Raw genomic sequence first — 22,633 nt, forward strand, 5'->3', positions numbered from 1 at the left:
AATCTGATGACAGAAAAACCATCTGATTTATCACCAGTTTGAAATAATTACCCATCATCCACAGAGAGGTGGCTGTTTCTGAAGTTAATATATTGACCCTTAGAGCGGTCACTCCTCATGGACACACAGCTGGGCTCAGGTCCAGGTCCAGGTCCAGGTCCAGGTCCAGGTCCAGGTCCAGGTCCAGGTCCAGGTCCAGGTCCAGGTTCAGGTCCAGGTTCAGGTCCAGGGGGGTCTGGTCTCTCCTGCTGGATCCTGATAGAAACATTATGAACACAGTGAAGGGATCTGCTTTACTTCCTTAGTCACACTAACATACTAAGATAATAATGACATGATAACATTATAATATCCAATCTAAACACAGACAGTGTTCTTTATGAATAATGCTGCTGTGATTGTTTGCCTGCTGAGCTCTGAGATGGAGAACAGTCATGGGCATGAATCTGATGACAGGAAAAAAAAATCTGATTTATCTTCAGTTTGAAATAATTACCCATCATCCACAGAGAGGTGGCTGTCTTTGAAGACATAATATCGACCCATAGAGCGATCACTCTTCATGGACACACAGCTGGGCTCAGGTCCAGGTCCAGGGCTCTCCTGCTGGACTGACCTTCAACACAACACACACAGAGCTTTTCCTGTGAATAATGCTGCTGTGCTGATTTGCCTGCTGAGCTCTGAGATGGAGAACAGTCATGGACAGTCAGAGATCCTCATCTCACCTCTTAGCTTTGGTCTGGCTGTCATGTTCCCCAGACAGAGTGCTTTCAGAGGCAGGGAGCCCCTCCTCTCTCTCCTCACACACATCCATAGCCGAGCCCACACCTTGACACAAACACAGCGGCTGATTGATGACAACAAGCTTTCCATGACAGGATGTGTGCTGTCTTCCTGTCAGCACCATGTCACATATACAGAGTGGACGTAACACTCAGAGCAGCCGCCCTTTACATCAAACCCACTGAGCAGCTTCATCTGCAGAGGACTTTGAATCCTCTGGGACTCTTCACACATGGACCACCAGCAGCTCACATCTACAAAGCTCTCATTCCAGCCTCGCAGCAAAATTCACTGCATTTATTTCAGATTTTAACTTGCTGTTAATATGTTGTGGTAAATTAGTGGTCATTTATTCTGAAATGTGTAATTATAATAGTTACAAATTATTGCTAATTTTCAGGTTATTTCTTGCTCATTTGCTATTTCCCCCAGGTTCCATGTCTCCAAGTGTTCATATTGAAATGATCAGTGATTGTAGTGTAAAATATTATGTCTGTGGAGATTCTCAATCATCCAGGTCATGATATGCATGTAGCATGATACCATAGATGTGGTATCAGTGACCCTGACAACGACCCCACAGACGTTAAATACCTGGGAGTTTCTGCCAGTCAACCAGAACTGAAGAAGCTTCTTGGAGGAGAAGCTAAATGTCTTCTGAACGTTGACTTTGCTCTAAACCTACCTGCATGTAAAATATTATATAACAGCTACAATAATCTGTGACAGTGTTTTGCTCTCTTGGTGGATCAACAGCAAAATAAATGAACTCAAGTCAACTTTCTCCAAGCTGTCAGACTGGTTCTGTAACTTGGTGCATATTTCATCGATGAGGTGTTGAGATTACAGCTCACCTGACGCAGACTTTGGTCAGCAGTAAAACACACAGGTAAAACATTTCAGACAAAGATGATTTTGTCCTCAATCAACATTAAATATCATGACATGATGAATATTTAGATGCTGAAACATGTTAACCCCGTTTTGAAAGCCTTTCCACATGTGCTGGTCCCAGTGTGCTCTCCAGTCCTCCAGCTCTGAAACACAATGTAGGAGCCTGTTCATCAAACATCTCTAATGATCCCTGGTCGGCTCTTTACCTGCTGAGTCACATCCACATCAAATCCAAGAGACTTTCAGCTTCACCTGGAGAGGAAACCCAGAGAGAGAAGACGCTGCTGCTTCTGCTGCCACACTGCTGACTGTGTGTGTGTGTGTGTGTGTGTGTGTGTGTGTGTGTGTGTGTGTGTGTGAGTGTGTGTGCGCGCGTGTGTGTGTGTGTGTGTGTAAAAAGCAGCTGAAAAGACGAATAAAATAAAATAAAATAAAATAAATAATCGTCCTTACTGCCCGTCGACGTTCCGTTTGGTTTTGTTTGAACTAGAAAGAGGAACAGAGTTTTTTTCCAAGCGGCTGAAAAGACAAACTGTTGGCTCGTCCTTCTTCCTCCGGTTGAAGTTGAAATTGAAAGTAGAAAAGATGTTTTCATCTGCGGGTTGAAAAAACAACATGGACTGAACTTTTGCTTTGGCCTGTTGAGATTCTTCTCCTCTTTGCTGAACACAGATTTCATCTGTTTTTACTTTTCATTTGCAAAATGTTCAGCCTCCTTTTCCTGCTCTGAAAAACTGACATGAGCAGAAAACAACAACAACAACAACAACAACAACAACCACAACACAACTGGCTCCCTCTCCTTCCTCTCTCCTCTCTGTGACGGATCTGAAATGCAGAAGTGGCAGGAAACACAGCGAGTTCACCACTGAAGTTAAATGGGGAACAAACTGATTTGTGTAAAATGAAGCTGAATATCAAACAGCACTGCATAGGAATCAGGGCTTAGATACTTTTATTTTGAAGAGGCTCTACAGAGTACGAGGTGTGTGCTTTTATTTTGAAGACGCTACAGGGTATGTCTGTGGTACCAGACGCCAGTCTCAGGAAGTGCAGCCAAATGGAGACAGCCCCCTGCTGGCCAGATGTTAGAACTACAAGCCATAACCTGAAGGGGATTCTTCAACAGTTCAGCTGCGCCCTTTCATGGAATGGAATTCTCTATTGAACTGAACAGCAGCAGCGCCCTCTGCTGACAGAAAGGCAGCACTGCAGAAAAACACATTGATAATAGTTCACCATGAGATTAAAGGTTCGTGAAGGTTTTATTGGTTGAAATGTTAATTGACAGCCACTGGAGCAGGATGATGTCACTGTGTCAGATGCTCTGTTTTACAGGAAGTAGAGGTCACGTGAGGTCATTTCATGGGGACATGCAGTACTCAGACGTACCCCTAGGGGACGCATGCCCCATTTGAGAACCGCTGTTATAATTAACCAAAAACACTGACGTGCACAATCATAACCGGATGAAAATGAGCTCATCACGGAATCCGCACCAACCTGTGTGTGTGTGTGTGTGTGTGTGTGTGTGAGAGAGAGAGAGAGAGAGAGAGAGTGTGTGTGTGTGTGTGTGTGTGTGTGTGTGTGTGAGAGAGAGAGAGAGAGAGAGAGAGAGAGAGAGAGAGAGAGAGAGAGAGAGAGAGTGTGTGTGTGTGTGTGTGTGTGTGTGTGTGTGTGTGTGTGTGTGTGTCAGCTGATCTCCTCTGGCCCGGCCAGACACTCCCATTGGTCACACCCGCTGCCAATCAAACTTCTCTGCGTTGCTATTGGCAACCGCAGACCGTGTGTGTGCGCTGGGTGTGTGTTGCCTGGGCAGCGGGAGCGCGCGGTGCACTTGTGGTCTGGCGGAGGCCCCGCCCGCCGGGGAGCCTCGGTGCGGATATGGAGCAGACCTGCGGAAGCAGAGCTGACAGCACACCGAGCACACAGCCGCTCCGCCCGCCCGTCCCGCCGGTCTGTTCACTTGTTTACTTGTTTACTTGTTTACTCGGCTTGTTGTTGTGTTGCGCGTCACAGCAGGCAGGTCAAACTACAGCCGGAGCAGTTTACGGCATGTCGTGGAACAGCGGAGAACACAGACAGGAGTGAGGACGCCAGCCCACGTGGAGACAGGGTGTAAGCTAACAACACACACACACACACACACACACACACACACACACACACACACACACAGCGTTTACCTGGCTGACTGGCTGTCTGTGGTGTGTTTGTGTCCATGCTGCAGGCTGGGAAAATGAACATCATGTCCATCATTTATAGCCATGAATACATTTTTTTTGTGTATTGTTGCCACGGTAACCATTGGGCCACTTCCATAATCAGACATGCAGGTGACCCTGAGGAGAGAGGCTTTACAGCAAATAAAAACAGAAGTGGAGAGATGCCTGGAAGTAACCTGTCTGCTCTGCTGCCACCAGGTGGCGGCGCTGCACGACATGTCAGATATGTGGACAGTGATGTGATGGACCATGTGACGACGGGTTCACGTTTATGAGAAATTTTAAGTTTAAAATGAGCATTCTTTAAAAATCAACACAAACCTACCAGCTGCATGTAGGAAACACAGTGACCTCACAGTGTTTTTATTGGTCAGAACGGACCAATCAGGCTGAACCCCGAACCCTGAACCTGATGTCATCCATATCGTTACCTTCTGCCACGCTGCCTTCACTGCCACGCTGCCTTCACTGCCATGCTGCCTTCACTGCCTCTCTGCCCTAATGCCACGCTGCTTTTACTGCCACGCTGCCTTCACTGCTACGCCGCCTTCAGTGCCATGCTACATTCACTGCCACTCCACCTCATTTTAATCATTTAATTGATATAATATTCAGCCAAAATGATAATCAAATTAATCTTATATAATTAATAATTTTATCAGATTAATCTGCAGAAGAATTCGGATCATTAGCTGTTTCCATCTTGTAAATTTCTGAAACACGTGTTTGTTGTTGTTCTGTCTGTTGTCTCCAGGTTGCCGTGGTGATGGCGGAAGCTCCGCCCTGCAAAGAGCGGCCCTGCCGTGACGAAGAGGAGGAGGAGGAGGAGGAGGAGCCGGCGTCCCCGGCGGTGGGCCTCAGCCTGTGTGGCTCCGCCCCCCTGGTGTGGCATGCGGCGGACGTGCGTGCGGTGCGTGCTCTGGGCCTGGTGGGGGCGCTGGTGGGCTCGCTGCCCCGCCAGCCGCGGCAGAACGGCCGGCTGGGCCGCCCGCTGCTGCTGGGCCGCGAGGAGGAGAGGCTGCTGGCCGAGAGCCACCAAGCCGCACACCTCACACCTGCGCAGGTGAGGGGCGGGGCTTAACCTCACAAAATATCAAACAATATTTGTTGTTTAGTTTAATTTCCACTCCAGGAGATTTCACACGTTCTGATGTTCCAGGCCTCCAAGTCAGGGAACCACAGCCGATCTGAAATAAGACATGAAGAAGAGTTTTTACCCTCAGGTGTTCTAGGTGTTCCAGGTGTTCCTGTTGTTCCAGGTGTTTCAGGTGTTCAGGGTGTTTTATATTGTTTCAGGTGTTGCAGGTGTTCCAGGTGTTCCAGGTGTTCCAGGTGTTTCAGGTGTTGCAGGTGTTGCAGGTGTTTCAGGTGTTTCAGGTGTTCCAGGTGTTTCAGGTGTTGCAGGTGTTTCAGGTGTTCCAGGTGTTCCAGGTGTTGCAGGTGTTTCAGGTGTGCCAGGTGTTCTGTGTTTGTAGAGTAAGTTTGATTCTTCCTCCTGACAGCAGGGTGGAGGTGAGGAGGCGCACCGGCAGCAGGTGGAGCAGTATGAGGAGGCGCAGAGGAGGAGCTACGAGGAGCAGAGTGTGCTGGCTCTGCAGGACAGGAAGGGGGCGCTGCTGAGAGCCATGAGCGGCCAGGACAGAGGTCAGAGGTCACGCCCAACATAATAATAAGTATAAACTTTCTGATTAATGTCGCATGCTGATGATTTCCCATCAGACTTTGGGTTTGTTGTCCCGCTAAACGATCATCAGATCAGTCAGAAGTCATTCACTGATTGATCACCGTCAGTTTCCTGTCAGCCTGTTAATTTTCTGCTCTGTCAGCAGCAGTTCAGTGTCCGGTCCGGTGACCTTTGACCTCTCTGTGGCTCCAGGTGAGGCTCCTCCAGACGGGACCTCAGACGAGGCTCTGAGTGGCCGCCTGCGGGCCCTGGACCAGAGCTTCTCCTTTCCCCGCTCGGCGCTGGCGGTGCAGCTGAGCACGGCGCGGGCCGGCCTCGCCTGCTGCCCCGAGACGCGCCGCTTCCTGCGGGCCAGCCGGCCAATCAGGAGCCAGGACGACGGCCCCCGCGCCGAGGCCCGCTACCGCGTGTTCAGGGACCTGAGGGGGCGGGGCTTCTACCTGACCTCAGCGGGCAAGTTTGGAGGAGACTTCCTGGTCTACCCAGGTGAGAGCAGCTTTTTTCCCTGTAGTTGAGATTCACCCGAACATCAAAAAAACACAGGAACATTTGTGGTAAATTAACAGAATATTACCTGAAAATGAGCAAATGAATAAATACGTAATATATATGAAAATATAAAAAATATAAAAATATGATAATTAGATAATTAGCAAAAAAACAACCAATTATCTAAACCAATTATCTAATTATCTATTCCAGATGTTTCAGGTGTTCCAGATGTTCCAGATGTTTCAGGTGTTCCAGGTGTTCCTGTTGTTCCAGGTGTTTCAGGAGTTCAGGGTGTTCAGGGTGTTTCAGGTGTTTCAGGTGTTTCAGGTGTTCAAGGTGTTCCAGGTGCTCCAGGTGTTCAGGTGTTCCCGTTGTTCCAGGTGTTTCAGGTGTTCCTGTTGTTCCAGGTGTTTCAGGAGTTCAGGGTGTTCAGGGTGTTTCAGGTGTTCAAGGTGTTCCAGGTGTTTCAGGGGTTCAGGTGTTCTCGTTGTTCCAGGTGTTCCCATTGTTCAAGGTGTTTCAGGTGTTCCAGGTGTTCAAGGTGTTTCAGGTGTTCAGGGTGTTCTAGGTGTTTCAGGTGTTCCAGGTCTTCAGGTGTTCCCGTTATTCCCGTTGTTCCAGGTGTTTCAGGAGTTCAGGTGTTCCTGTTGTTCCAGGTGTTTCAGGTGTTTCAGGTGTTCAGGATGTTCCAGGTGTTCCAGGTGTTCCAGGTGTTTCAGGTGTTCAGGTGTTCTCGTTGTTCCAGGTGTTCCCGTTGTTCAAGGTGTTTCAGGTGTTCCAGTTGTTCAAGGTGTTTCAGGTGTTCAGGGTGATCTAGGTGTTTCAGGTGTTCCAGGTCTTCAGGTGTTCCCGTTGTTCCCGTTGTTCCAGGTGTTTCAGGAGTTCAGGTGTTCCTGTTGTTCCAGGTGTTTCAGGTGTTCAGGATGTTCAAGGTGTTTCAGGTGTTCCAGGTCTTCCAGGTGTTTCAGGTGTTCAGGTGTTCTCGTTTGTCCAGGTGTTCCCGTTGTTCAAGGTGTTTCAGGTGTTCCAGGTGTTTCAGGTGTCCTCACAGTGGGGAGGATCTGTACATTAGACTTGATGACGACGGGTCAGGGCCAGGGGAGAGGGGATAAAAAAATCTCAGAATTTCTGACATTAAAGTGGTAAATTTATGAGAAAAAAATGACAAATTTATGGGAAGAAACTGTGATTTATTTATTTATTTATTAATTCATTCATTCATTTACTCTCTGCGGCTCCACCTGTGCTGCCCCCTGCTGGCCGAGGCTCCACCTGTGCTGCCCCCTGCTGGCCGTGTCTCAGGCCTGCAGCTGATCCCCTCAGCAGATCCTACAGGAACAAGGAGATCCTGCTGATCTGACCCAGAATCAGCAGATTGTTTTCTTCTGAATCGGCCCAAGTCACAGCAACGTCTCTTCAGAGTCCAGATGCTGAGGAGGAGGTTGGGGTTCTGGACTCAGACCAGCAGGATTTCCTTCAGACTGGATCCACAGGAGGAGAGCAAACTTTTTTTTAGTTTGTTCTCCTTAATTTGTAACTTATTAATCTGAGAATTTTAAATTTTATTTCTCATAAATTTGTTAGTTTTTTTCTTGTATTTTTATCACTTTAATCACAGAGAATATTCCCAATTTTTTCTTGTAAATTTACAACCATAATTTCTTCTTCCTGTAAAACAGTGTATTAACTACAATTTTTTGTTTTGCGAATTTCACCCTTTCCCTGCGAATTCACTTGATTTGCAGGGAAAGAGAAGCTCTGAGTGAAGAGAGTAAGGGTGTAACAATGAACTGCAATGCAGTTAAAAATCGATTTTTTTGGGTCACGATGTACGTCAAGGAAAATGGAAATGAATCGCGATGCTCTTTTAGACCACCAGAGGGCGTATCTATTTACTTTACTTTGTGAAACACCTGTTTCAGTACGTGACAGTGTCACATATTTGACAGTCATTGATTGAACAGAACAGAAATGGATGCGGTTGGGCCAGCTGGAAGTCATGCAAGCCTTTCTTGAGCCATGCTGCCTTATGTGAGCCTTGAGCCATACTGCATTACTTGAACCATTTTGTACTGTGTTGAATGGTGTTTAGAAGTCCACCATTCATTTGTTGTTATTGAAGATGGGATTTACATCTAGCTGCTGATTGTATTTGAACTTTAAAATAGACTAGGCAACAGTCTAATGTACAGATCCCATGTCCAGCTTTGTTTTTTCTAAGTGCAGTAGGACTATTTCAAATATTTTTTGCAATATTAAGCCTCATAGTCGTTTAATCTGCTTTACAGGAATGCAGGAACTAGTTTTTCTGCGTCTTGTTGGGACAGGAAAGGCTTGACTTGCACAGAATTTCCTTAAACGAAGGTGAGAACGCTGCTCTGGTCACCTTCTTTAAGAGCGAGTGAACATGAATCCTCTGTTTGTGTGTTTGCCGGTCAGGAGATCCGCTGCGTTTCCACGCCCACTTCATCGCCGTGTGTGTGTCGCTGGACGAGGCCGTCTCGCTGCTGGACGTCCTGGCCGTGGCTCGTCTGGGCTCCAACGTCAAGAAGACCGTCCTGCTGTGCTCGCCGGCCGCCGGCGCGTCGGATGACCAGCCGGACGTCGTCTACACCTCGCTGCAGTGGAGTGGGATGGTTTAACCCCCAAATCCCTGAGAAACACCTGGACCTGCAGCTTGGGGGGGGGGGCGGGGCCGCCAGGCGACCACGAGCCCCGGCTGAGAAGGACGCTCGTGTTTCTGCACGGACCATAATGCATCTGAGGGGATTGGAGCGATTATCAGTCTGGACGATTATCAGGGCCGATTGCTCAGAATTCTTCAGTAACTGGTGTGGAAACTTTGATGGACATGATGTTTGATATGAAAACCAGTCAGACTCCGCCTCCCTGTCTGAAAGACAGCGGGACCAAAGCGAGTGGGCAGGGCCGCATTTCTCACAATATGGTTCCAGTGTTCTTCTCCCTGTCCGGTGGATTTGTGTTTAATTTAGTTTGACAGAAAGACAGAAACTGACTGACCTGTCAGTTTAATATATTTTTGTGCATTGGTTCAGGAAAACAAAAAAACGTTTTGCTTTCCACAGCCAGTCATCAGCTGTGTGGTTTCTGAGTGTTGAGAAGCAGAACATTATGAGGCGGCTGCTTCAACCACAAACTCACAGTCTGACTCTGTGAGGTGAAATCTTCAGCAGGATCTGATAAATGGTTTGTTGATGTGGAAAATGTGGAGGAGATTGTAAATGGGCCAAACATTCAAAATCAGTGGAATTGAGCTTTAATAAACTGCATTATATTAATCTGTGGAACAACATGACTGGTCTGGTTGTTAAGATCTTTTGGACAAAGCAAAGCACAGCACAGCTCAAATAAAGTCTAGTTTATTTATTTTTTTTTTTTAACATTTTTAACAAGTCAGTCAGATTGCAGGGCTGAGGTGTTGTAGCACTCGGGTTGGTCTGACACGTTAAAGCTCAGTCTGATGTGCTTCACTGTCAGGTCCACCTAACATGACTGAATGCCAAGGACATCTCACACTATCCGAGCTACTGAGCAACAACAGTCTATCAGAACCACACACACACACACACACACACACACACACACACAGCAGAGTCTTGAGTGTCTCCGACTTCAAGTTCACGACATGTTGAAGTCTCGTCGGTCAGACCAGGCAGGACCAGACCCCACAAGATGGAAAGGGCTCATCAGTGTAGACGTTTGTATATTTGTGACCAATTCAGATAGTAAGTGGCTGCAATTTTTTTTTGCACATGTATACCTGCAGATGGAAAGAAAATGAGGACTTTTATGTGGTTAGGTCAGTCAGAATGAAAGAGTTGCAGGGAGTTTCTATAATAAAAGCTGTGTGTGTCTGCTACACAGTAAATACATTAATGACATGGCCTGTCATGCTGCAATTTGATTGGCCGGTGTGACAAATCAGCTCGTTGTTTCCCTCTCACACTACTAAAGCAATGACAAAACATTTCAACATGCTGGGAAGTGATTGGGACATCCCAGGCGGTCCCAGGCTGCATCAGGAGATCGGGACACGACCTGCTGACCTCCTCACTCTGAGTGAAGACGAGCCCTTTTTACTCCGATCTTGAAAATTTGTGTGGGACACCTGAGGTGTTGTGTGGTGTGTGCCTGACGTCAGCTAGTCTGTGGGGGTTCAGTCGTCCAGCTCCGGGTTCTCCACAGAGCTCAGTGGAGCTCAGCTGGACCGTCTGGAGGTTCCTGAGGACGTTTCTCTTCTTCAGCTCTGACAGACAGGTGGGGGGTCCCAGCTGTTTCACCTGGAGGGGTCATTCTCCAGGTCGCCGGCTCGTTAGTGCTCCTCCCTGTTGAGACCACCTCGTTAGTGTCGTTAGTCGTTCGTTACCCCGCGTGACCCCGATAACCAGGTGGTTGTTGGGGTCATCAGGGGAGTGAACGGTTGGTCAGGACAGGGTTCTCCAGGGTTCCTCGCTGCACTGGACTGCAGACACCAGGTTGCTCTTCTTGTGTTTAGGTCTTTTGGGCGGACCGGTTGCTGTCTTGCTGTATTGCTGGGTTTGAAAAACACTGGGGTGTCCTGCTTGATGAAAATCCTCCTTTCCTTTAAAAAAAAATCCTTTAAAAGAAAAGGGACAAAGGGACCTCTAAGGTTAGGTTACCATGACGTTCATAGGTGACCCTAATGACCGTCAGGTGACTCTAACATCTGTCATTATACCATGGTCTGGGTGAATACTCGATTCTGATTGGCTGCAGGGTATCCGTTAAAATGTGTTATAGGACACCTGTAAAAAAAAAAGTTCCGGTCAAATAGCCTGATTGTCCTAAATTACTGCGCTGGCTCAAACGCTAGTTGGTAACCGTGACAACAGAAACTTAGGACATACGTTAACCTACGTTATTTCACAGTTTATTTATCACAACGGCAAGACAGTAGACAAAACATGAGCGATTTTATAGTTTCCTTTAACCTATTTGGTGAATTTGATAATTTTGAAGACTGGGATGCAGCAGAGGAGAAAGAGAGAAGAGAAGATAAGAAGAAGGAGAGGTGACACAAGGAGGTGACACCGGAGCGCCTCGCCTGTCTTTCTGTCTTGCTTACCTTACTCAGTTAGCCTACTTGCTTGATACACATTTAATGATCAGAGTGAATGACGGATAATATTTCTTGCAATAAAAACGATTTAGGAAACTATCTGTGGACTTTGATTCTTTGAAACGAAATTTCGCATCATCCTCTGGACACACACAAGCGGTAAGAGGTGCACTGATACTTTGTATCACGTAACATAACGTTAAGCAATCATCTCACTTCCCTCCACTGATTAGGCCTAATATAACAGCTGAGGCCAACCGAGCTGCAGGTTCTGTGACCAGAGCCGGTTACCTTGGCAACGCGTCACAACGAGAGATATTAAATAGTCCACTCAGCCGCTTCTTGTGAAAAACTTACGATTTTAACGGTAAAAAACAACTTTAACGCATTAATAATTGATTTAATATTTATTTCTTTCATAAGTGACCATGGTATAAGCGGGACAATGCCCTCGGCAGTGGCCTAACGGCACTAATGAGGTGGGCCCCACAGGGAGGAGCACTAACGAGGTGGGCCCCACAGGGAGGAGCACTAACGAACCCACAGCCGGGACTCCCCACCTGTCTGTCAGAGCTGAAGAAGAGAAACATCTTAAAGAACCTCCAGACAGTCCAGGTGAGCTCCACCCAGCTCTCATGTGGACCGCGTTGAACTCGCCCTCGATCCTCGTCACAGCCTCAGAGGGTTAAATTCCCACGCCGTGCGTCCGTCTGAGGAATAAAGGCCGAGGCCGCAGATCCAGACTGCAGCTCGACGAGCGGCGTCTCAGTAAAAAGGAGAGCAGCCGTTCCAGTCGATGGCGGCTCCGTCCCACTTGGTCCTGATGGTCATTTCTAACGAGGGAAACCTCTTCTCCTGGTCCCCCGAGTCCCTGGGCAGCGCCTCCCAGTGGTGGGAGTGGGTGTCTGCAACGAGAACCAGAAAACAACAGGAACAGAGGGAAGAACAGCTTTATTTAGTGCGCTTGCTACAACAAAACTCTCTCTTCTTTACTTCAACACCATCAACACCGTTCAAACTTTAAAACGTTCAGCATGTTCTGACTTAAGTTGCTTCGGTTCAGATTTTTGACACGTCTCAGGTGCAGGACAGCAGCACACAGACCAAACTGTTTCATATAAAACTTAAAACTCCTTCAAACTGTGGTAAAGTTAGATATTGCAGCCTATAATCACCTGTGCCATACCATCTACTATCTGTATATTTCATTTTTCATATTTATTATTCCATCGGTATATCTCACATTTCAACATTTCAACATCTCATATTCTTAGGTTAGTCTATTTTATATAATTAGCCCTTATTGTCTTTAGTGTATATATTTAGTATATTTAGTCTCTATTGTATGTACTTCTTCATTTTAATTTTAATTTTAATTTTATTTTATGTTTTTTATTGATGATGCTGCTGTGATCCCAGTTTGGGATCAATGAAGTATACCTATCTATCTATCTGTCTATCTATCTATCTATCTATCTATCTATCAGACTTTGCGAGAAAACATCTTTAACTCTGAAACCCAGGAGGGGCTTTTCTTTTGAAAGGTTTCATTCCCCCCTCACAACAAAACTCACTTTTTAATATTTATGGGGGATTTTGTGGTAATGTAATGGTCATGTTCTCGTCATTTCTTCTTAAAAACAGAAGAAGAATTCATGTTCACTGGTAACAAGCATAATATTTTCCATCAGCTGGTAGCCTAATCCCGGTCGGATGTGTTACCGATGGTGAGTCTGGCTGTGGTCGTCTGGCTGGGCTGGCCGTTGTAGAAGTAAAGGTTGAAGAGATGCTCCATCTTCCAGTCGGACAGCAGCGAGCGGTTCGGGCTGAACAGAACTGAGTAGCTGCCGTTTATACTGCAGACCCAGATGGGAAGCCTGGGGGTCTTCAGCCTGCTGCCCACCTGCACACACGCCAACAGGCCAGAGGAAATCAGCTTTCCAAAGAATAATCTTTTTTTTCCCCTGTGCATTGGAGAAAATGAGCTGTCAAACAAAAAGGGAACCCACCTGTGGCAGTCTGTCTCTCTCCATCTGCTCGCGGCTCCAGTGCAGGTATCCCACATCGCTGCGAGCCAGGACGCCCTGCAGGGGGCGCTCCAGAGGCCGGCCGTCCTCCCCGACCTGCCGGGTCCCGTTGAACACGTTGGGAGTGGCTCTGCCCGTCAGCAGCAGGTTCAGCAGAGCCTGCAGGGACACAGGAACGTTTCTTAAGGCTGGAGTGAAGATCCTGGTGACACATGAAACTAGACGACCCGACCTCAGCAGCTACACACCTCAGCTAAATTCAGCTAAATACTGAAGGGGAAAAATGTCATGTCTGTGTCCAGCAGGTCCCTTGACCTCTGACCTCCAGCTGTGTGAATGAAAATGGGTTCTCTCCCCTTTGCAGACACGCCCACCTTCTGCTAATCCCATGCAGTTTGGGCCCCAAAGCCTGCAGTCCACATGTGTTCTTGTGGCCTGTTGTAAAATGGTGTGTGTGTGCAGACTGGGGCCTAAACAGTCTTGGAGCTGCATCAGTTGCTTTGACTGTGCATATCATGTATTTGTCTTGGTTTTTCAGCACTGAAAAACCAAGGAAATGAAATATTATTTATTTATTGTTTAAAAATATGTGTATAAGATATTGTTTATTCATATGTGTACTTGATTTCTGCAAGTTGAAAATGACCGAAATAAATTCACTAAACAAATTTGGATTGTGATAGTATCAAATCGGGGGATAAGCATATCGTTCCAGCTGTACTTGGTAGTGACTGAGTAAATCGATCACTAAATCAATAAGTTTGAACATGAAGCATGAGGCGGCTGTAAGAGCTCCCGCAGCAGCAGCAGCTCTCCACCTGGAGGCGCTGTGGGGTTTGGAGTGAGTTACCTGGCGACAGACGAAGTTTCCCAGACTGACGTGCAGCAGGTGGGAGGCGGTGCCGTCCAGGTCCTCCCTCAGCCTGGGACACAGCAGTTGTCTTTAGTCAGTATTATACATCATATTGTGTCCATTATGTGGACTTATTTCAGTTGTTTCCAGTTGGTTTGTCACTTCCTGTCAGGTGTCAGAGTCAGTTTGACCCGTCAAGTCAACTGTCTCCACAAAATGTTCACATGGGAAAAGCCCAGAGCGCTCAAACCCGGGGACCGCCAGGACGTCCAGAAAGACACTGCTGGTGTGTCGCGTGCAGCAGACAGACAGCTGACTGCTGGGGCTGAACGATACCTCATTATCATATCATCTGAAAAGGTATTGATATGGATGATATCACACAGCCTGAGACTCTGATTGGTCTGTTCTGATCAATAAAACACTTTGTGAAGTCACTGCATTTTCTACGTCCAGTTGGTATTATTATGCTGTTTTTTTTGCATGTTTTGTTTTTGTTTTTGAAAAAAAGATTAATTTTCATTGTTACACTTACAGTTACAAGTAAGTGGAAAATCATATATCATATCACATAAATATTGAGGTGTGAAATTTTGTCCACATCGTGCAGCTCTGGTGGCCACTTGGGAAAAACATCAAACCTGCTGCTTTACTTTGATACCAGAAAAAAAAAAAAAAAAAAAAAAAAACACTCAGAGCTGCGGGAAGGTTTGTTTTTCACTTTGACAGAGCCAGGCTAACAACTCCCATAGACTTCAAGTCTTTATGCTAAGCTAACAGGAAATGCTACTCATAGGAACTGAACCACTGGACGTCCAGAGGTGGACATGGTGTCCAACATCTGGTCTCAGTCTGGGGACATCAGGAAAAGGGGATTTTGCCCAAAAAGTTTCAGTGATGAGGAAGGTGAATGTTTACCTGTGGACTGTGCGGGAGCAGATGAGGCTGTAGAGGAAGAGGATGACGCCGTGACTCCCCTCCTCTTTAAACTGAAAAGGAGAGAACCAGAGTGACTGAGGCTGTTTGTAACGTTGCTGGTCTTTAAAGCCAGGGGGCGACACTGAGCCATGAGCACAGTGTGTGTTCATGCATAAAGACACGTCATGTTAGATGTGAGGAGGCAGAGCCACTGTGGAGGGAGTCACTCACACACTGGATGTGCTGGGAGATGAAGCTCCTCACGTCGTCTCTCTGCTGGAACGTGAACAGCTGCAGCTGAAACACACACACATTCATTCATGTCTGGTGTTTATGAAGAGTTATGTCTGTTCAGTTGGATATAATAATACAAGAATAACAACAATAACAGGCCATGAAATGCTATTAAAGGCAAAGACATGCAGAACATAGTCGGATTTAAACCTGCACTGTGCCCCCAGGTGGCAGCAGCATGTAAATGTTTGAGTCTGTGTGTAACTGTTGGCACGTGCACGAGCCTCATGCACACTCCCACACTTTATAATAACCATCCAAATAATGTTTACAAAGTATTTATTATTAAAGGTTTACTAATCATTTGGTATTCATTAACAAAAACTGAATGAAATGTTATTAGGCCACAGAGGTTGAACGCAGGGGAGCGGCCACGGAGCTGTTTGCTGCGTTCGTTTGTTTTAGTGTTTGCGTTTGTTGCTATGGTGACGACAAAGTTTAAAAAAAAAAAAAAAAAAAAAAAAGACAAGACAGTAGAGAATAATCATTGATAGTGACCACCAGCTGGAAAGTGGACGCTCCAAGTCCAAAGTTTGTTCCATTCAAGTTCACTGGGATGTTCTCACACACACACACACACACACACACACACCACGCTGCTGGCTGTGTGTCGTACTCGCTCTGTGAAGTTGTCCAGCTTGTAGTCCAGGTGCGGCGTGGTGCAGTACTCCGACGTTACCAAGGTAACCGTGGCGCTGCGCTCCTCACCAGCCAACCAGAGGCTGTCAGTCAGCGCCGCCGCCAGCGCCCCCTCCTGGTCCCTCTGACCTACATCACACAGACTGCACACACACACACACACACACACACACACACACACACACTCAGGGCACAGAGTGGAGGTGTGCAGGCTGCTTCTGGATACAGACTTGATTTAAAGGTAAGCTTTAGGGTGAGCTGAAGGTTATGGTGTGTGTGTGTGTGTGTGTGTGTGTGTGTGTGTGTGTGTGTATGTGTGTGTGTGTGTATGGAGGGGTGGGGGGGATGTTCGCCCAGCAAGCCATACCAGCTGGCTCCACCAATGCTACAGAGGGTGCTGTTGCTGTTTAATTCAATTGCATATAATGAAAGGGCACAATTGAACTATTTCAAGCTGCAGTGACTTCTGACCACTAGAGGGCGCTAGAGCTCAAACACAGTCAATCCTGCCTACCCCCAGAGTTAACATTAAAAAAGTGTTAACTGGGATTATTTTGGGATTGAAACTGTGGTGAGGCTGCAGCGTCGCGCAGCCTGTGCTGGGTTCCCTGCAGGGGGCGCCGCTGAGTCACTCGCTCTGCTGCGTCCTCACCTGTGCAGCGTGCGGCCGTCCGAGCCGCTCTGTCCGCCAAACAGCAGGAACTTGATGATGTGAGCCTGAACCACCATCTGGACGGCCCGCGCCCCACCCTGACACACACACACACACACACACACACACACACACACACACACACACACACAGAGGAACATCTCACTGTGGTGACACACACCTTTAAAGGTGCATTATGCAAAATTATCGATGGTGGACTGACGTGTGGACATTTAGAGTCAAAAACACAAGTGGAGTAAACACATCATGTCAGGTGGGCAATGAGAACCATGTAGACTCAACCACCAGACTCTGATCTGTCTGTTGCTCTGAATCTTCTGATTTTCCACAGATCCAGATCATCAAAACCTTCAGAATAACTCAGACGTTTGTTTGTACGCTCATGATCTATGAGCAATTACTAACAGGCGGTTGGTTAGCCACCTGCGACCACCTGTCTCACCTGATGACATCACACACACACGGCACATGGAGGGCGTCTGCACTCATAATGACGTCATGCTGATGAGACGACCTGCCTGCTGTTTCTAAACTCCTCAGGACGTCCCGTCAGCGTCCCCACCCCGTCCCATCACACAGCTCTGTGATCCCTCACCAGGCAGCTGCTGCTCACTGCCTCATGGGCTGACTGTGTGTGTGTGTGTGTGTGTGTGTGTGTGTGTGTGTGTGTGAGGGTTAAGTTACAGTGACGAGACGCTCCTGTGACATAATCTGACCTCAGTGATGATGTCACAGACTATCAGTTTCTATCTGTGACACTGACAGTCTGGATTGTGCTGAGAAGGATTTAAAGTATGGCTTCATTCAGACTGCAGGATGTGGAACCTGATCCTGGAGGCATGTTGCTAAATACACATTATTATTTATTGAACAATGTTTGATTGTCATGCCCATACCCATTGTCATGAAAGGTATAAATGTTTTTTGTTGTTGTTTGAATGGTATTAACTGAATTGTAACTTGGGAACTAAAAAAGAATGTGCCTGTCAGTGTCGGCCGGCAGCTGTTTTATTTTATTTCTAGTTTATTTTGTTGTTGTTTTTTAAATTATGTTTTTTGTAACTGGATTTCTTGGGATAAAGGGGCAGATTAAATAAGATTATTCTTCTTTCTACTCCATTTCATTCAAGATCTGGGAACGTTTGTATTTATATTAAATTGATCTTTTCTTTTATAAATGAATGAAATAAAGAATAAATAAATAAATCAATTTTCAGTGTGTGGTGCAAATCCAAGACACCATTCCACAAATCAAATGATTCACACTGACGGTAAAAATGAGATTGGCAGGAGGGATGCTGGTGTGGGCCGCCAGTGGAAGCAGGTGGAACAGGTTTTGCTTTATTTCACGGTGACTGAGGTGGAAACCTGCTCCCTGCAGCACATTCTGACTCAGCCAATCAGGGAAGGAGGAGTGGAGGGTCCCTCCTCTGGCCCGAGTGGAGGGACGTCACATGTCACTGCATGAGCTCACTGCAGTACTAACTGTAGTAGTATTTATACTATCAGTCCTATCAGTAGTAGTAGTATTTGAATTATCAGTAGCATTAGTAGCAGTAACAGTATTATTACTATCAGGGCTAGTAGTAGTAGTTTATGTGTATTATTAGTATCAGCAGTAGTACTGTGGCGCTCACCCTGTCGGTCTGCAGAGAATAGGCGAGCTGTCAGCATGTAGTATTGTATTATCAGTACTTATAGTAGTACTAGTATCAGCAGTAGTACTGCTCACCCTGTCAGCCTCCAGGGCGTAGGCGAGCTGCGAGCGCGGCTCTCTGAACCTGAAGAAGGACTTCCTCCACTCGTAGTTGAAGACGTGGAACGTCCCGCCAAACAGAATCTTCCTCATGTCCTAAAACCAGAAGAGAACGTCACGCAAGGGACGTGTGTGTGTGTGTGTGTGTGTGTGTGTGTGTGTGTGTGTGGGTGAATGTGTGTGTGTGTGCGTGTCTGTGTGTGTGTGTCTGTGTGCGTGTGTGTGTGTGTGTGTGTGGTAGCAGGGAGGAGGTAAAGACAGCTATAACAGTAATGATGCATGATGCCTTTTTAGTGTGGTTGTGTTCAGGTTGTGTTCAGGTTGTGTTCAGGTCGTGTTCAGGGCGTGTTCAGGGCGTGTTGTGGGCGTGTTCAGGGCGTGTTCAGGTTGTGTTCAGGGCGTGTTCAGGTCGTGTTCAGGGCGTGTTGTGGGCGTGTTCAGGGCGTGTTCAGGTCGTGTTCAGGGCGTGTTCAGGTCGTGTTCAGGGCGTGTTGTGGGCGTGTTCAGGTCGTGTTCAGGGCGTGTTGTGGGCGTGTTCATGTCATGTTCATGTCATGTTCAGGGCGTGTTCAGGGCGTGTTGTGGGCGTGTTGTGGGCATGTTCAGGGCGTGTTCAGGTCGTGTTCAGGTCGTGTTCAGGGCGTGTTCAGGACGTGTTGTGGGCGTGTTCAGGGCGTGTTCAGGTCGTGTTCAGGGCGTGTTCAGGTTGTGTTCAGGGCGTGTTCAGGTCGTGTTCAGGGCGTGTTGTGGGCGTGTTCAGGGCGTGTTCAGGTCGTGTTCAGGGCGTGTTCAGGTCGTGTTCAGGGCGTGTTGTGGGCGTGTTCAGGTCGTGTTCAGGGCGTGTTGTGGGCGTGTTCATGTCATGTTCATGTCATGTTCAGGGCGTGTTGTGGGCGTGTTGTGGGCATGTTCAGGGCGTGTTCAGGTCGTGTTCATGTCATGTTCAGGGCGTGTTCAGGTCGTGTTCAGGGCGTGTTGTGGGCGTGTTCAGGGCGTGTTCAGGGCGTTTTGTGGGCGTGTTCAGGGCGTGTTCAGGTCGTGTTGTGGTCATGTTCAGGGCGTGTTCATGTCATGTTCAGGGCGTGTTGTGGGTGTGTTCAGGTCGTGTTCAGGGCGTGTTCAGGGTGTGTTCAGGGCGTGTTCAGGGCGTGTTGTGGTCGTGTTCAGGGCGTGTTCAGGTCGTGTTGTGGTCATGTTCAGGGCGTGTTCATGTCATGTTCAGGGCGTGTTGTGGGTGTGTTCAGGTCGTGTTCAGGTCGTGTTCAGGGCGTGTTCATGTCATGTTCAGGGCGTGTTCAGGTCGTGTTCAGGTCGTGTTGTGGTCATGTTCAGGGCGTGTTCAGGTCGTGTTCAGGGCGTTTTGTGGGCGTGTTCAGGTCGTGTTCAGGTCGTGTTCAGGGCGTGTTCATGTCATGTTCAGGGTGTGTTCAGGGCGTGTTCAGGGCGTGTTGTGGTCGTGTTCAGGGCGTGTTCAGGTCGTGTTGTGGTCATGTTCAGGGCGTGTTCATGTCATGTTCAGGGCGTGTTGTGGGCGTGTTCAGGGCGTGTTCAGGGCGTGTTGTGGGCGTGTTCAGGTCGTGTTCAGGTCGTGTTCATGTCATGTTCAGGGCGTGTTCAGGGCGTGTTGTGGGTGTGTTCAGGTCGTGTTCAGGTCATGTTCAGGGCGTGTTCAGGGCGTGTTCAGGGCGTGTTGTGGGCGCGTTCAGGGCATGTTCAGGGCGTGTTCAGGGCGTGTTGTGGACGTGTTCAGGGCGTGTTGTGGTCGTGTTCAGGGCGTGTTGTGGGCGTGTTCAGGGCATGTTGTGGACGTGTTCAGGGCGTGTTGTGGTCGTGTTCAGGGCGTGTTCATGTCATGTTCAGGGCGTGTTGTGGGCGTGTTCAGGTCGTGTTCAGGGCGTGTTGTGGTCGTGTTCAGGACGTGTTCAGAGTGTGATCCCCTCTCCTGTAACACATTTTACTGCAGGCTGTGAAGGTGTTTGTGTGATGAAAAAAAATCAAATTAGACTGAAAAACATCCAGCGGACTTTGTCTTTTTACATGAAACATGGAAACAGACTGAGAAGGAAACACACACACATACACACACACACACACACACACACACACACACACACAACCAGAGACACTTAAGACATTTAATTAGATTAGGTAAGTACATGTCTTTATGTAAGAGTACTTTACAGCTCCTCACACACACACACACACACTCTCTCTCTCTCTCTCTCTCTCTCACACACACACACACACACACACACACACACACACAGTTTGTGTGTGAGCAGCTGGTCTGTGAGCAGCGGTGTCAGGTGACCTGTCTGTGTTTCCCATAGAAATATGATGAATAGAAAGGACAGAGCACTTGTGTTGAGTTTGATGTTTAGTGATCCAGATTTATTGATAGATTTATTTCGGTTTTATTACTTTGACTGAGACGGTCAGTTGAACAGTTATCAGTTTCTAATGGGGTCACGGTCGTTAATCAGCAGATTAATCGGCTATCAGCTTTTTCCCGCCCCCAAACGATCGTTCTTATATCGACCTTTAAACATCTGTCACTCGACCTGAAGTGTGAGGAGATCTGCTCTTCCAACGTGAAAACAGACCAGTCTTCTATTTATATTTTTATGCGAGGTGTGTGTAGCCCTTGTACACAGAAATGAGTCATGAAGTGTCTATACTTAAATACTTAACACTTAAATACTTAAATACTTAACACTTAAATACTTAAAATTAAAGTAGCAGAACACAGGAAGTGGCTGTGTCTGTAACTTCATCCCTGGCAGCCGCCTGTCGCCTGTTCACGTCACACACACTGTTTTGTCTGTTCGACTTGTCACCCAACTCTGCACCGCACCTGAGCTGCAGGTGCAGGAGGAAGGGACTTTCCACATCAGCAGGGGCGGATCTAGAGAAATATTCATCACAGGGCGAAAGGGTGGCATGGAAATTTTACTGGGTGGCAGACAGACAGAGAGATAGACAGGCAGATAGATAGTTTTCCCACCAGAGAAAACATTTTTTTTTTTTCAGGGCCTGTTTTTAGGGGGGCAGCTACCAGCCCAGGCCACCCTGGTAGATCCGCCCCTGCACATCGGCTCCACAAACGTCCTGCATACGTTACGTGTTCAACGCAGCCAAGGCGTGGCTCTGTTCACTCAGGCTGGGTGTTGTGTGGGACGCACCCCAGCCAGCTCCGGGGTGACGGGCGCTCCTCCCAGCCCGGGGGACACAGCCAGCGTCCTGGGGATGGAGCAGAGCGGTGGGAGGCAACTGGAGGTGGGACATCCTGACTCCTCCTGCTCCTCCTCCTGAGCCACATCCACGGACCTCTGAGGGGCACACACACACAAAACACACACCGACACACATGAAACACACACCAACATACACAAAACACACACTGACACACACACTAGCTGCCTTGCCACTATCACACCAAACATGGACGAGCCTGTGTGTGCCATCCTGGTTAACATCAGGGTTTTTGAATTATCTTGTTTTTCTGGTCATACATGTAAACATCACATCCTAATTTCAGAAACCTGAATAAACCCTCATCCTGGTTTTTAGAAACCACATTATGCCGGCTGGAGTTCTCTGAGAGAAACCGGAACGCTGCTCCAAGGACATGTTCCATATTTCCTGTCACTCTGTTCTCCTGTTGCTGCCAATAAGGCCAAATGTGAAACGCCATGCTGGTATTTCACAGAGCTAAGCTGCTCTAAGTCTCAGTCAAACTAATGTCATCCAGTCTGCACAAACACCGTCAGTTTAAAGCAACAGCATGTTCAGTCCCACAGGGAACGGCATGTCTGTTTGAGGGAACATAGAACTGGGGGAACATAGAGCTCAGGGAACACAGATGTGACAACCCCAAGTGGGTGGGGTTGTGTTTGGAGTCCTGCTCGCCCTCTCCCCTTTCTTTTTTCACAGGGCATGATTGTCAATGGGCCTCCGGTGTGTGTCTCCAAGGGGGTGGGGCCGCATCTTTAAAAGGCACCTGCGGAGTCCGCCCGCTCTCCCGCTCCTTCCCATTCCCGGCCTGGCCCTGCAGCTCACCTATTGTCTCTTGTCGTTTTAGATTGCATCCAACACACATACACACACAGCCATGCACTCGCACCCACCACTGACTTCCTACATTACAGATATAGATTGTCGTTTGTTGTTTATTCTTACTGTCCGCGTCTTATAAATAAATGTAGTTTTTGGTTGGTAATATTCCCTCTTGCGTTTGTTTTGTCAGAGAGCTGAGCCAGCTCTGACAAATGGGGGCTCGTCTCGGTTAAGT

The 22,633-nt window shown here is 47.6% G+C and overlaps 2 protein-coding genes across 3 annotated transcripts; one reads left to right on the plus strand and one right to left on the minus strand.

Annotated features, from left to right (window-relative positions):
* Nucleotides 1–3,547: 3,547 nt before the first annotated feature.
* Nucleotides 3,548–9,395, plus strand: tsen34 (TSEN34 tRNA splicing endonuclease subunit). 2 transcript variants are annotated; one of them, XM_030066571.1, is made up of 5 exons: nucleotides 3,548–3,798; nucleotides 4,660–4,968; nucleotides 5,411–5,549; nucleotides 5,782–6,075; nucleotides 8,521–9,395. In XM_030066571.1, exons 2-5 carry the CDS (start codon nucleotides 4,672–4,674, stop codon nucleotides 8,721–8,723), a joined length of 933 nt encoding a protein of 310 aa, XP_029922431.1. In that variant the 5' UTR covers nucleotides 3,548–3,798; nucleotides 4,660–4,671; the 3' UTR covers nucleotides 8,724–9,395. The 2 variants fall into 2 exon arrangements, with proteins under 2 accessions (XP_029922431.1, XP_029922430.1); XM_030066570.1 differs by having other exon boundaries at nucleotides 3,550–3,798; nucleotides 5,408–5,549.
* Nucleotides 9,396–11,942: 2,547 nt separating this feature from the next.
* mindy4b (MINDY family member 4B) lies at nucleotides 11,943–21,806 on the minus strand. Its single transcript, XM_030066458.1, has 11 exons — nucleotides 21,756–21,806; nucleotides 21,525–21,671; nucleotides 18,319–18,438; nucleotides 16,566–16,663; nucleotides 15,891–16,056; nucleotides 15,212–15,277; nucleotides 14,981–15,051; nucleotides 14,060–14,132; nucleotides 13,192–13,368; nucleotides 12,905–13,085; nucleotides 11,943–12,087 (listed from the first exon to the last, which is right to left on the minus strand). The coding sequence occupies exons 1-11, from the start codon at nucleotides 21,804–21,806 to the stop codon at nucleotides 11,948–11,950; spliced, it is 1,290 nt and encodes a 429-aa protein (XP_029922318.1). The 3' UTR covers nucleotides 11,943–11,947.
* Between the last annotated feature and the right edge of the window lie 827 nt (nucleotides 21,807–22,633).

Source organism: Myripristis murdjan, chromosome 13 (genome assembly GCF_902150065.1).
Source record: "Myripristis murdjan chromosome 13, fMyrMur1.1, whole genome shotgun sequence".
NCBI lineage: Eukaryota > Metazoa > Chordata > Actinopteri > Holocentriformes > Holocentridae > Myripristis > Myripristis murdjan.

Excerpts from the sequence above, each read along its gene's own strand:
- mindy4b (XM_030066458.1), bottom strand. The coding sequence starts at position 21,806 with ATGGCACACACAGGCTCGTCCATGTTTGGTGTGATAGTGGCAAGGCAG. Across the intron at positions 15,052-15,211 it reads TCTCCCAGCACATCCAGTGT|TTTAAAGAGGAGGGGAGTCA; the intron begins GTGAGTGACTCC and ends TCTCCTTTTCAG. Across the intron at positions 13,086-13,191 it reads AGAGAGACAGACTGCCACAG|GTGGGCAGCAGGCTGAAGAC; the intron begins GTGGGTTCCCTT and ends GCGTGTGTGCAG.
- tsen34 (XM_030066570.1), top strand. The coding sequence starts at position 4,672 with ATGGCGGAAGCTCCGCCCTGCAAAGAGCGGCCCTGCCGTGACGAAGAG. Across the intron at positions 5,550-5,781 it reads CATGAGCGGCCAGGACAGAG|GTGAGGCTCCTCCAGACGGG; the intron begins GTCAGAGGTCAC and ends CTGTGGCTCCAG. Across the intron at positions 6,076-8,520 it reads AGACTTCCTGGTCTACCCAG|GAGATCCGCTGCGTTTCCAC; the intron begins GTGAGAGCAGCT and ends TTTGCCGGTCAG.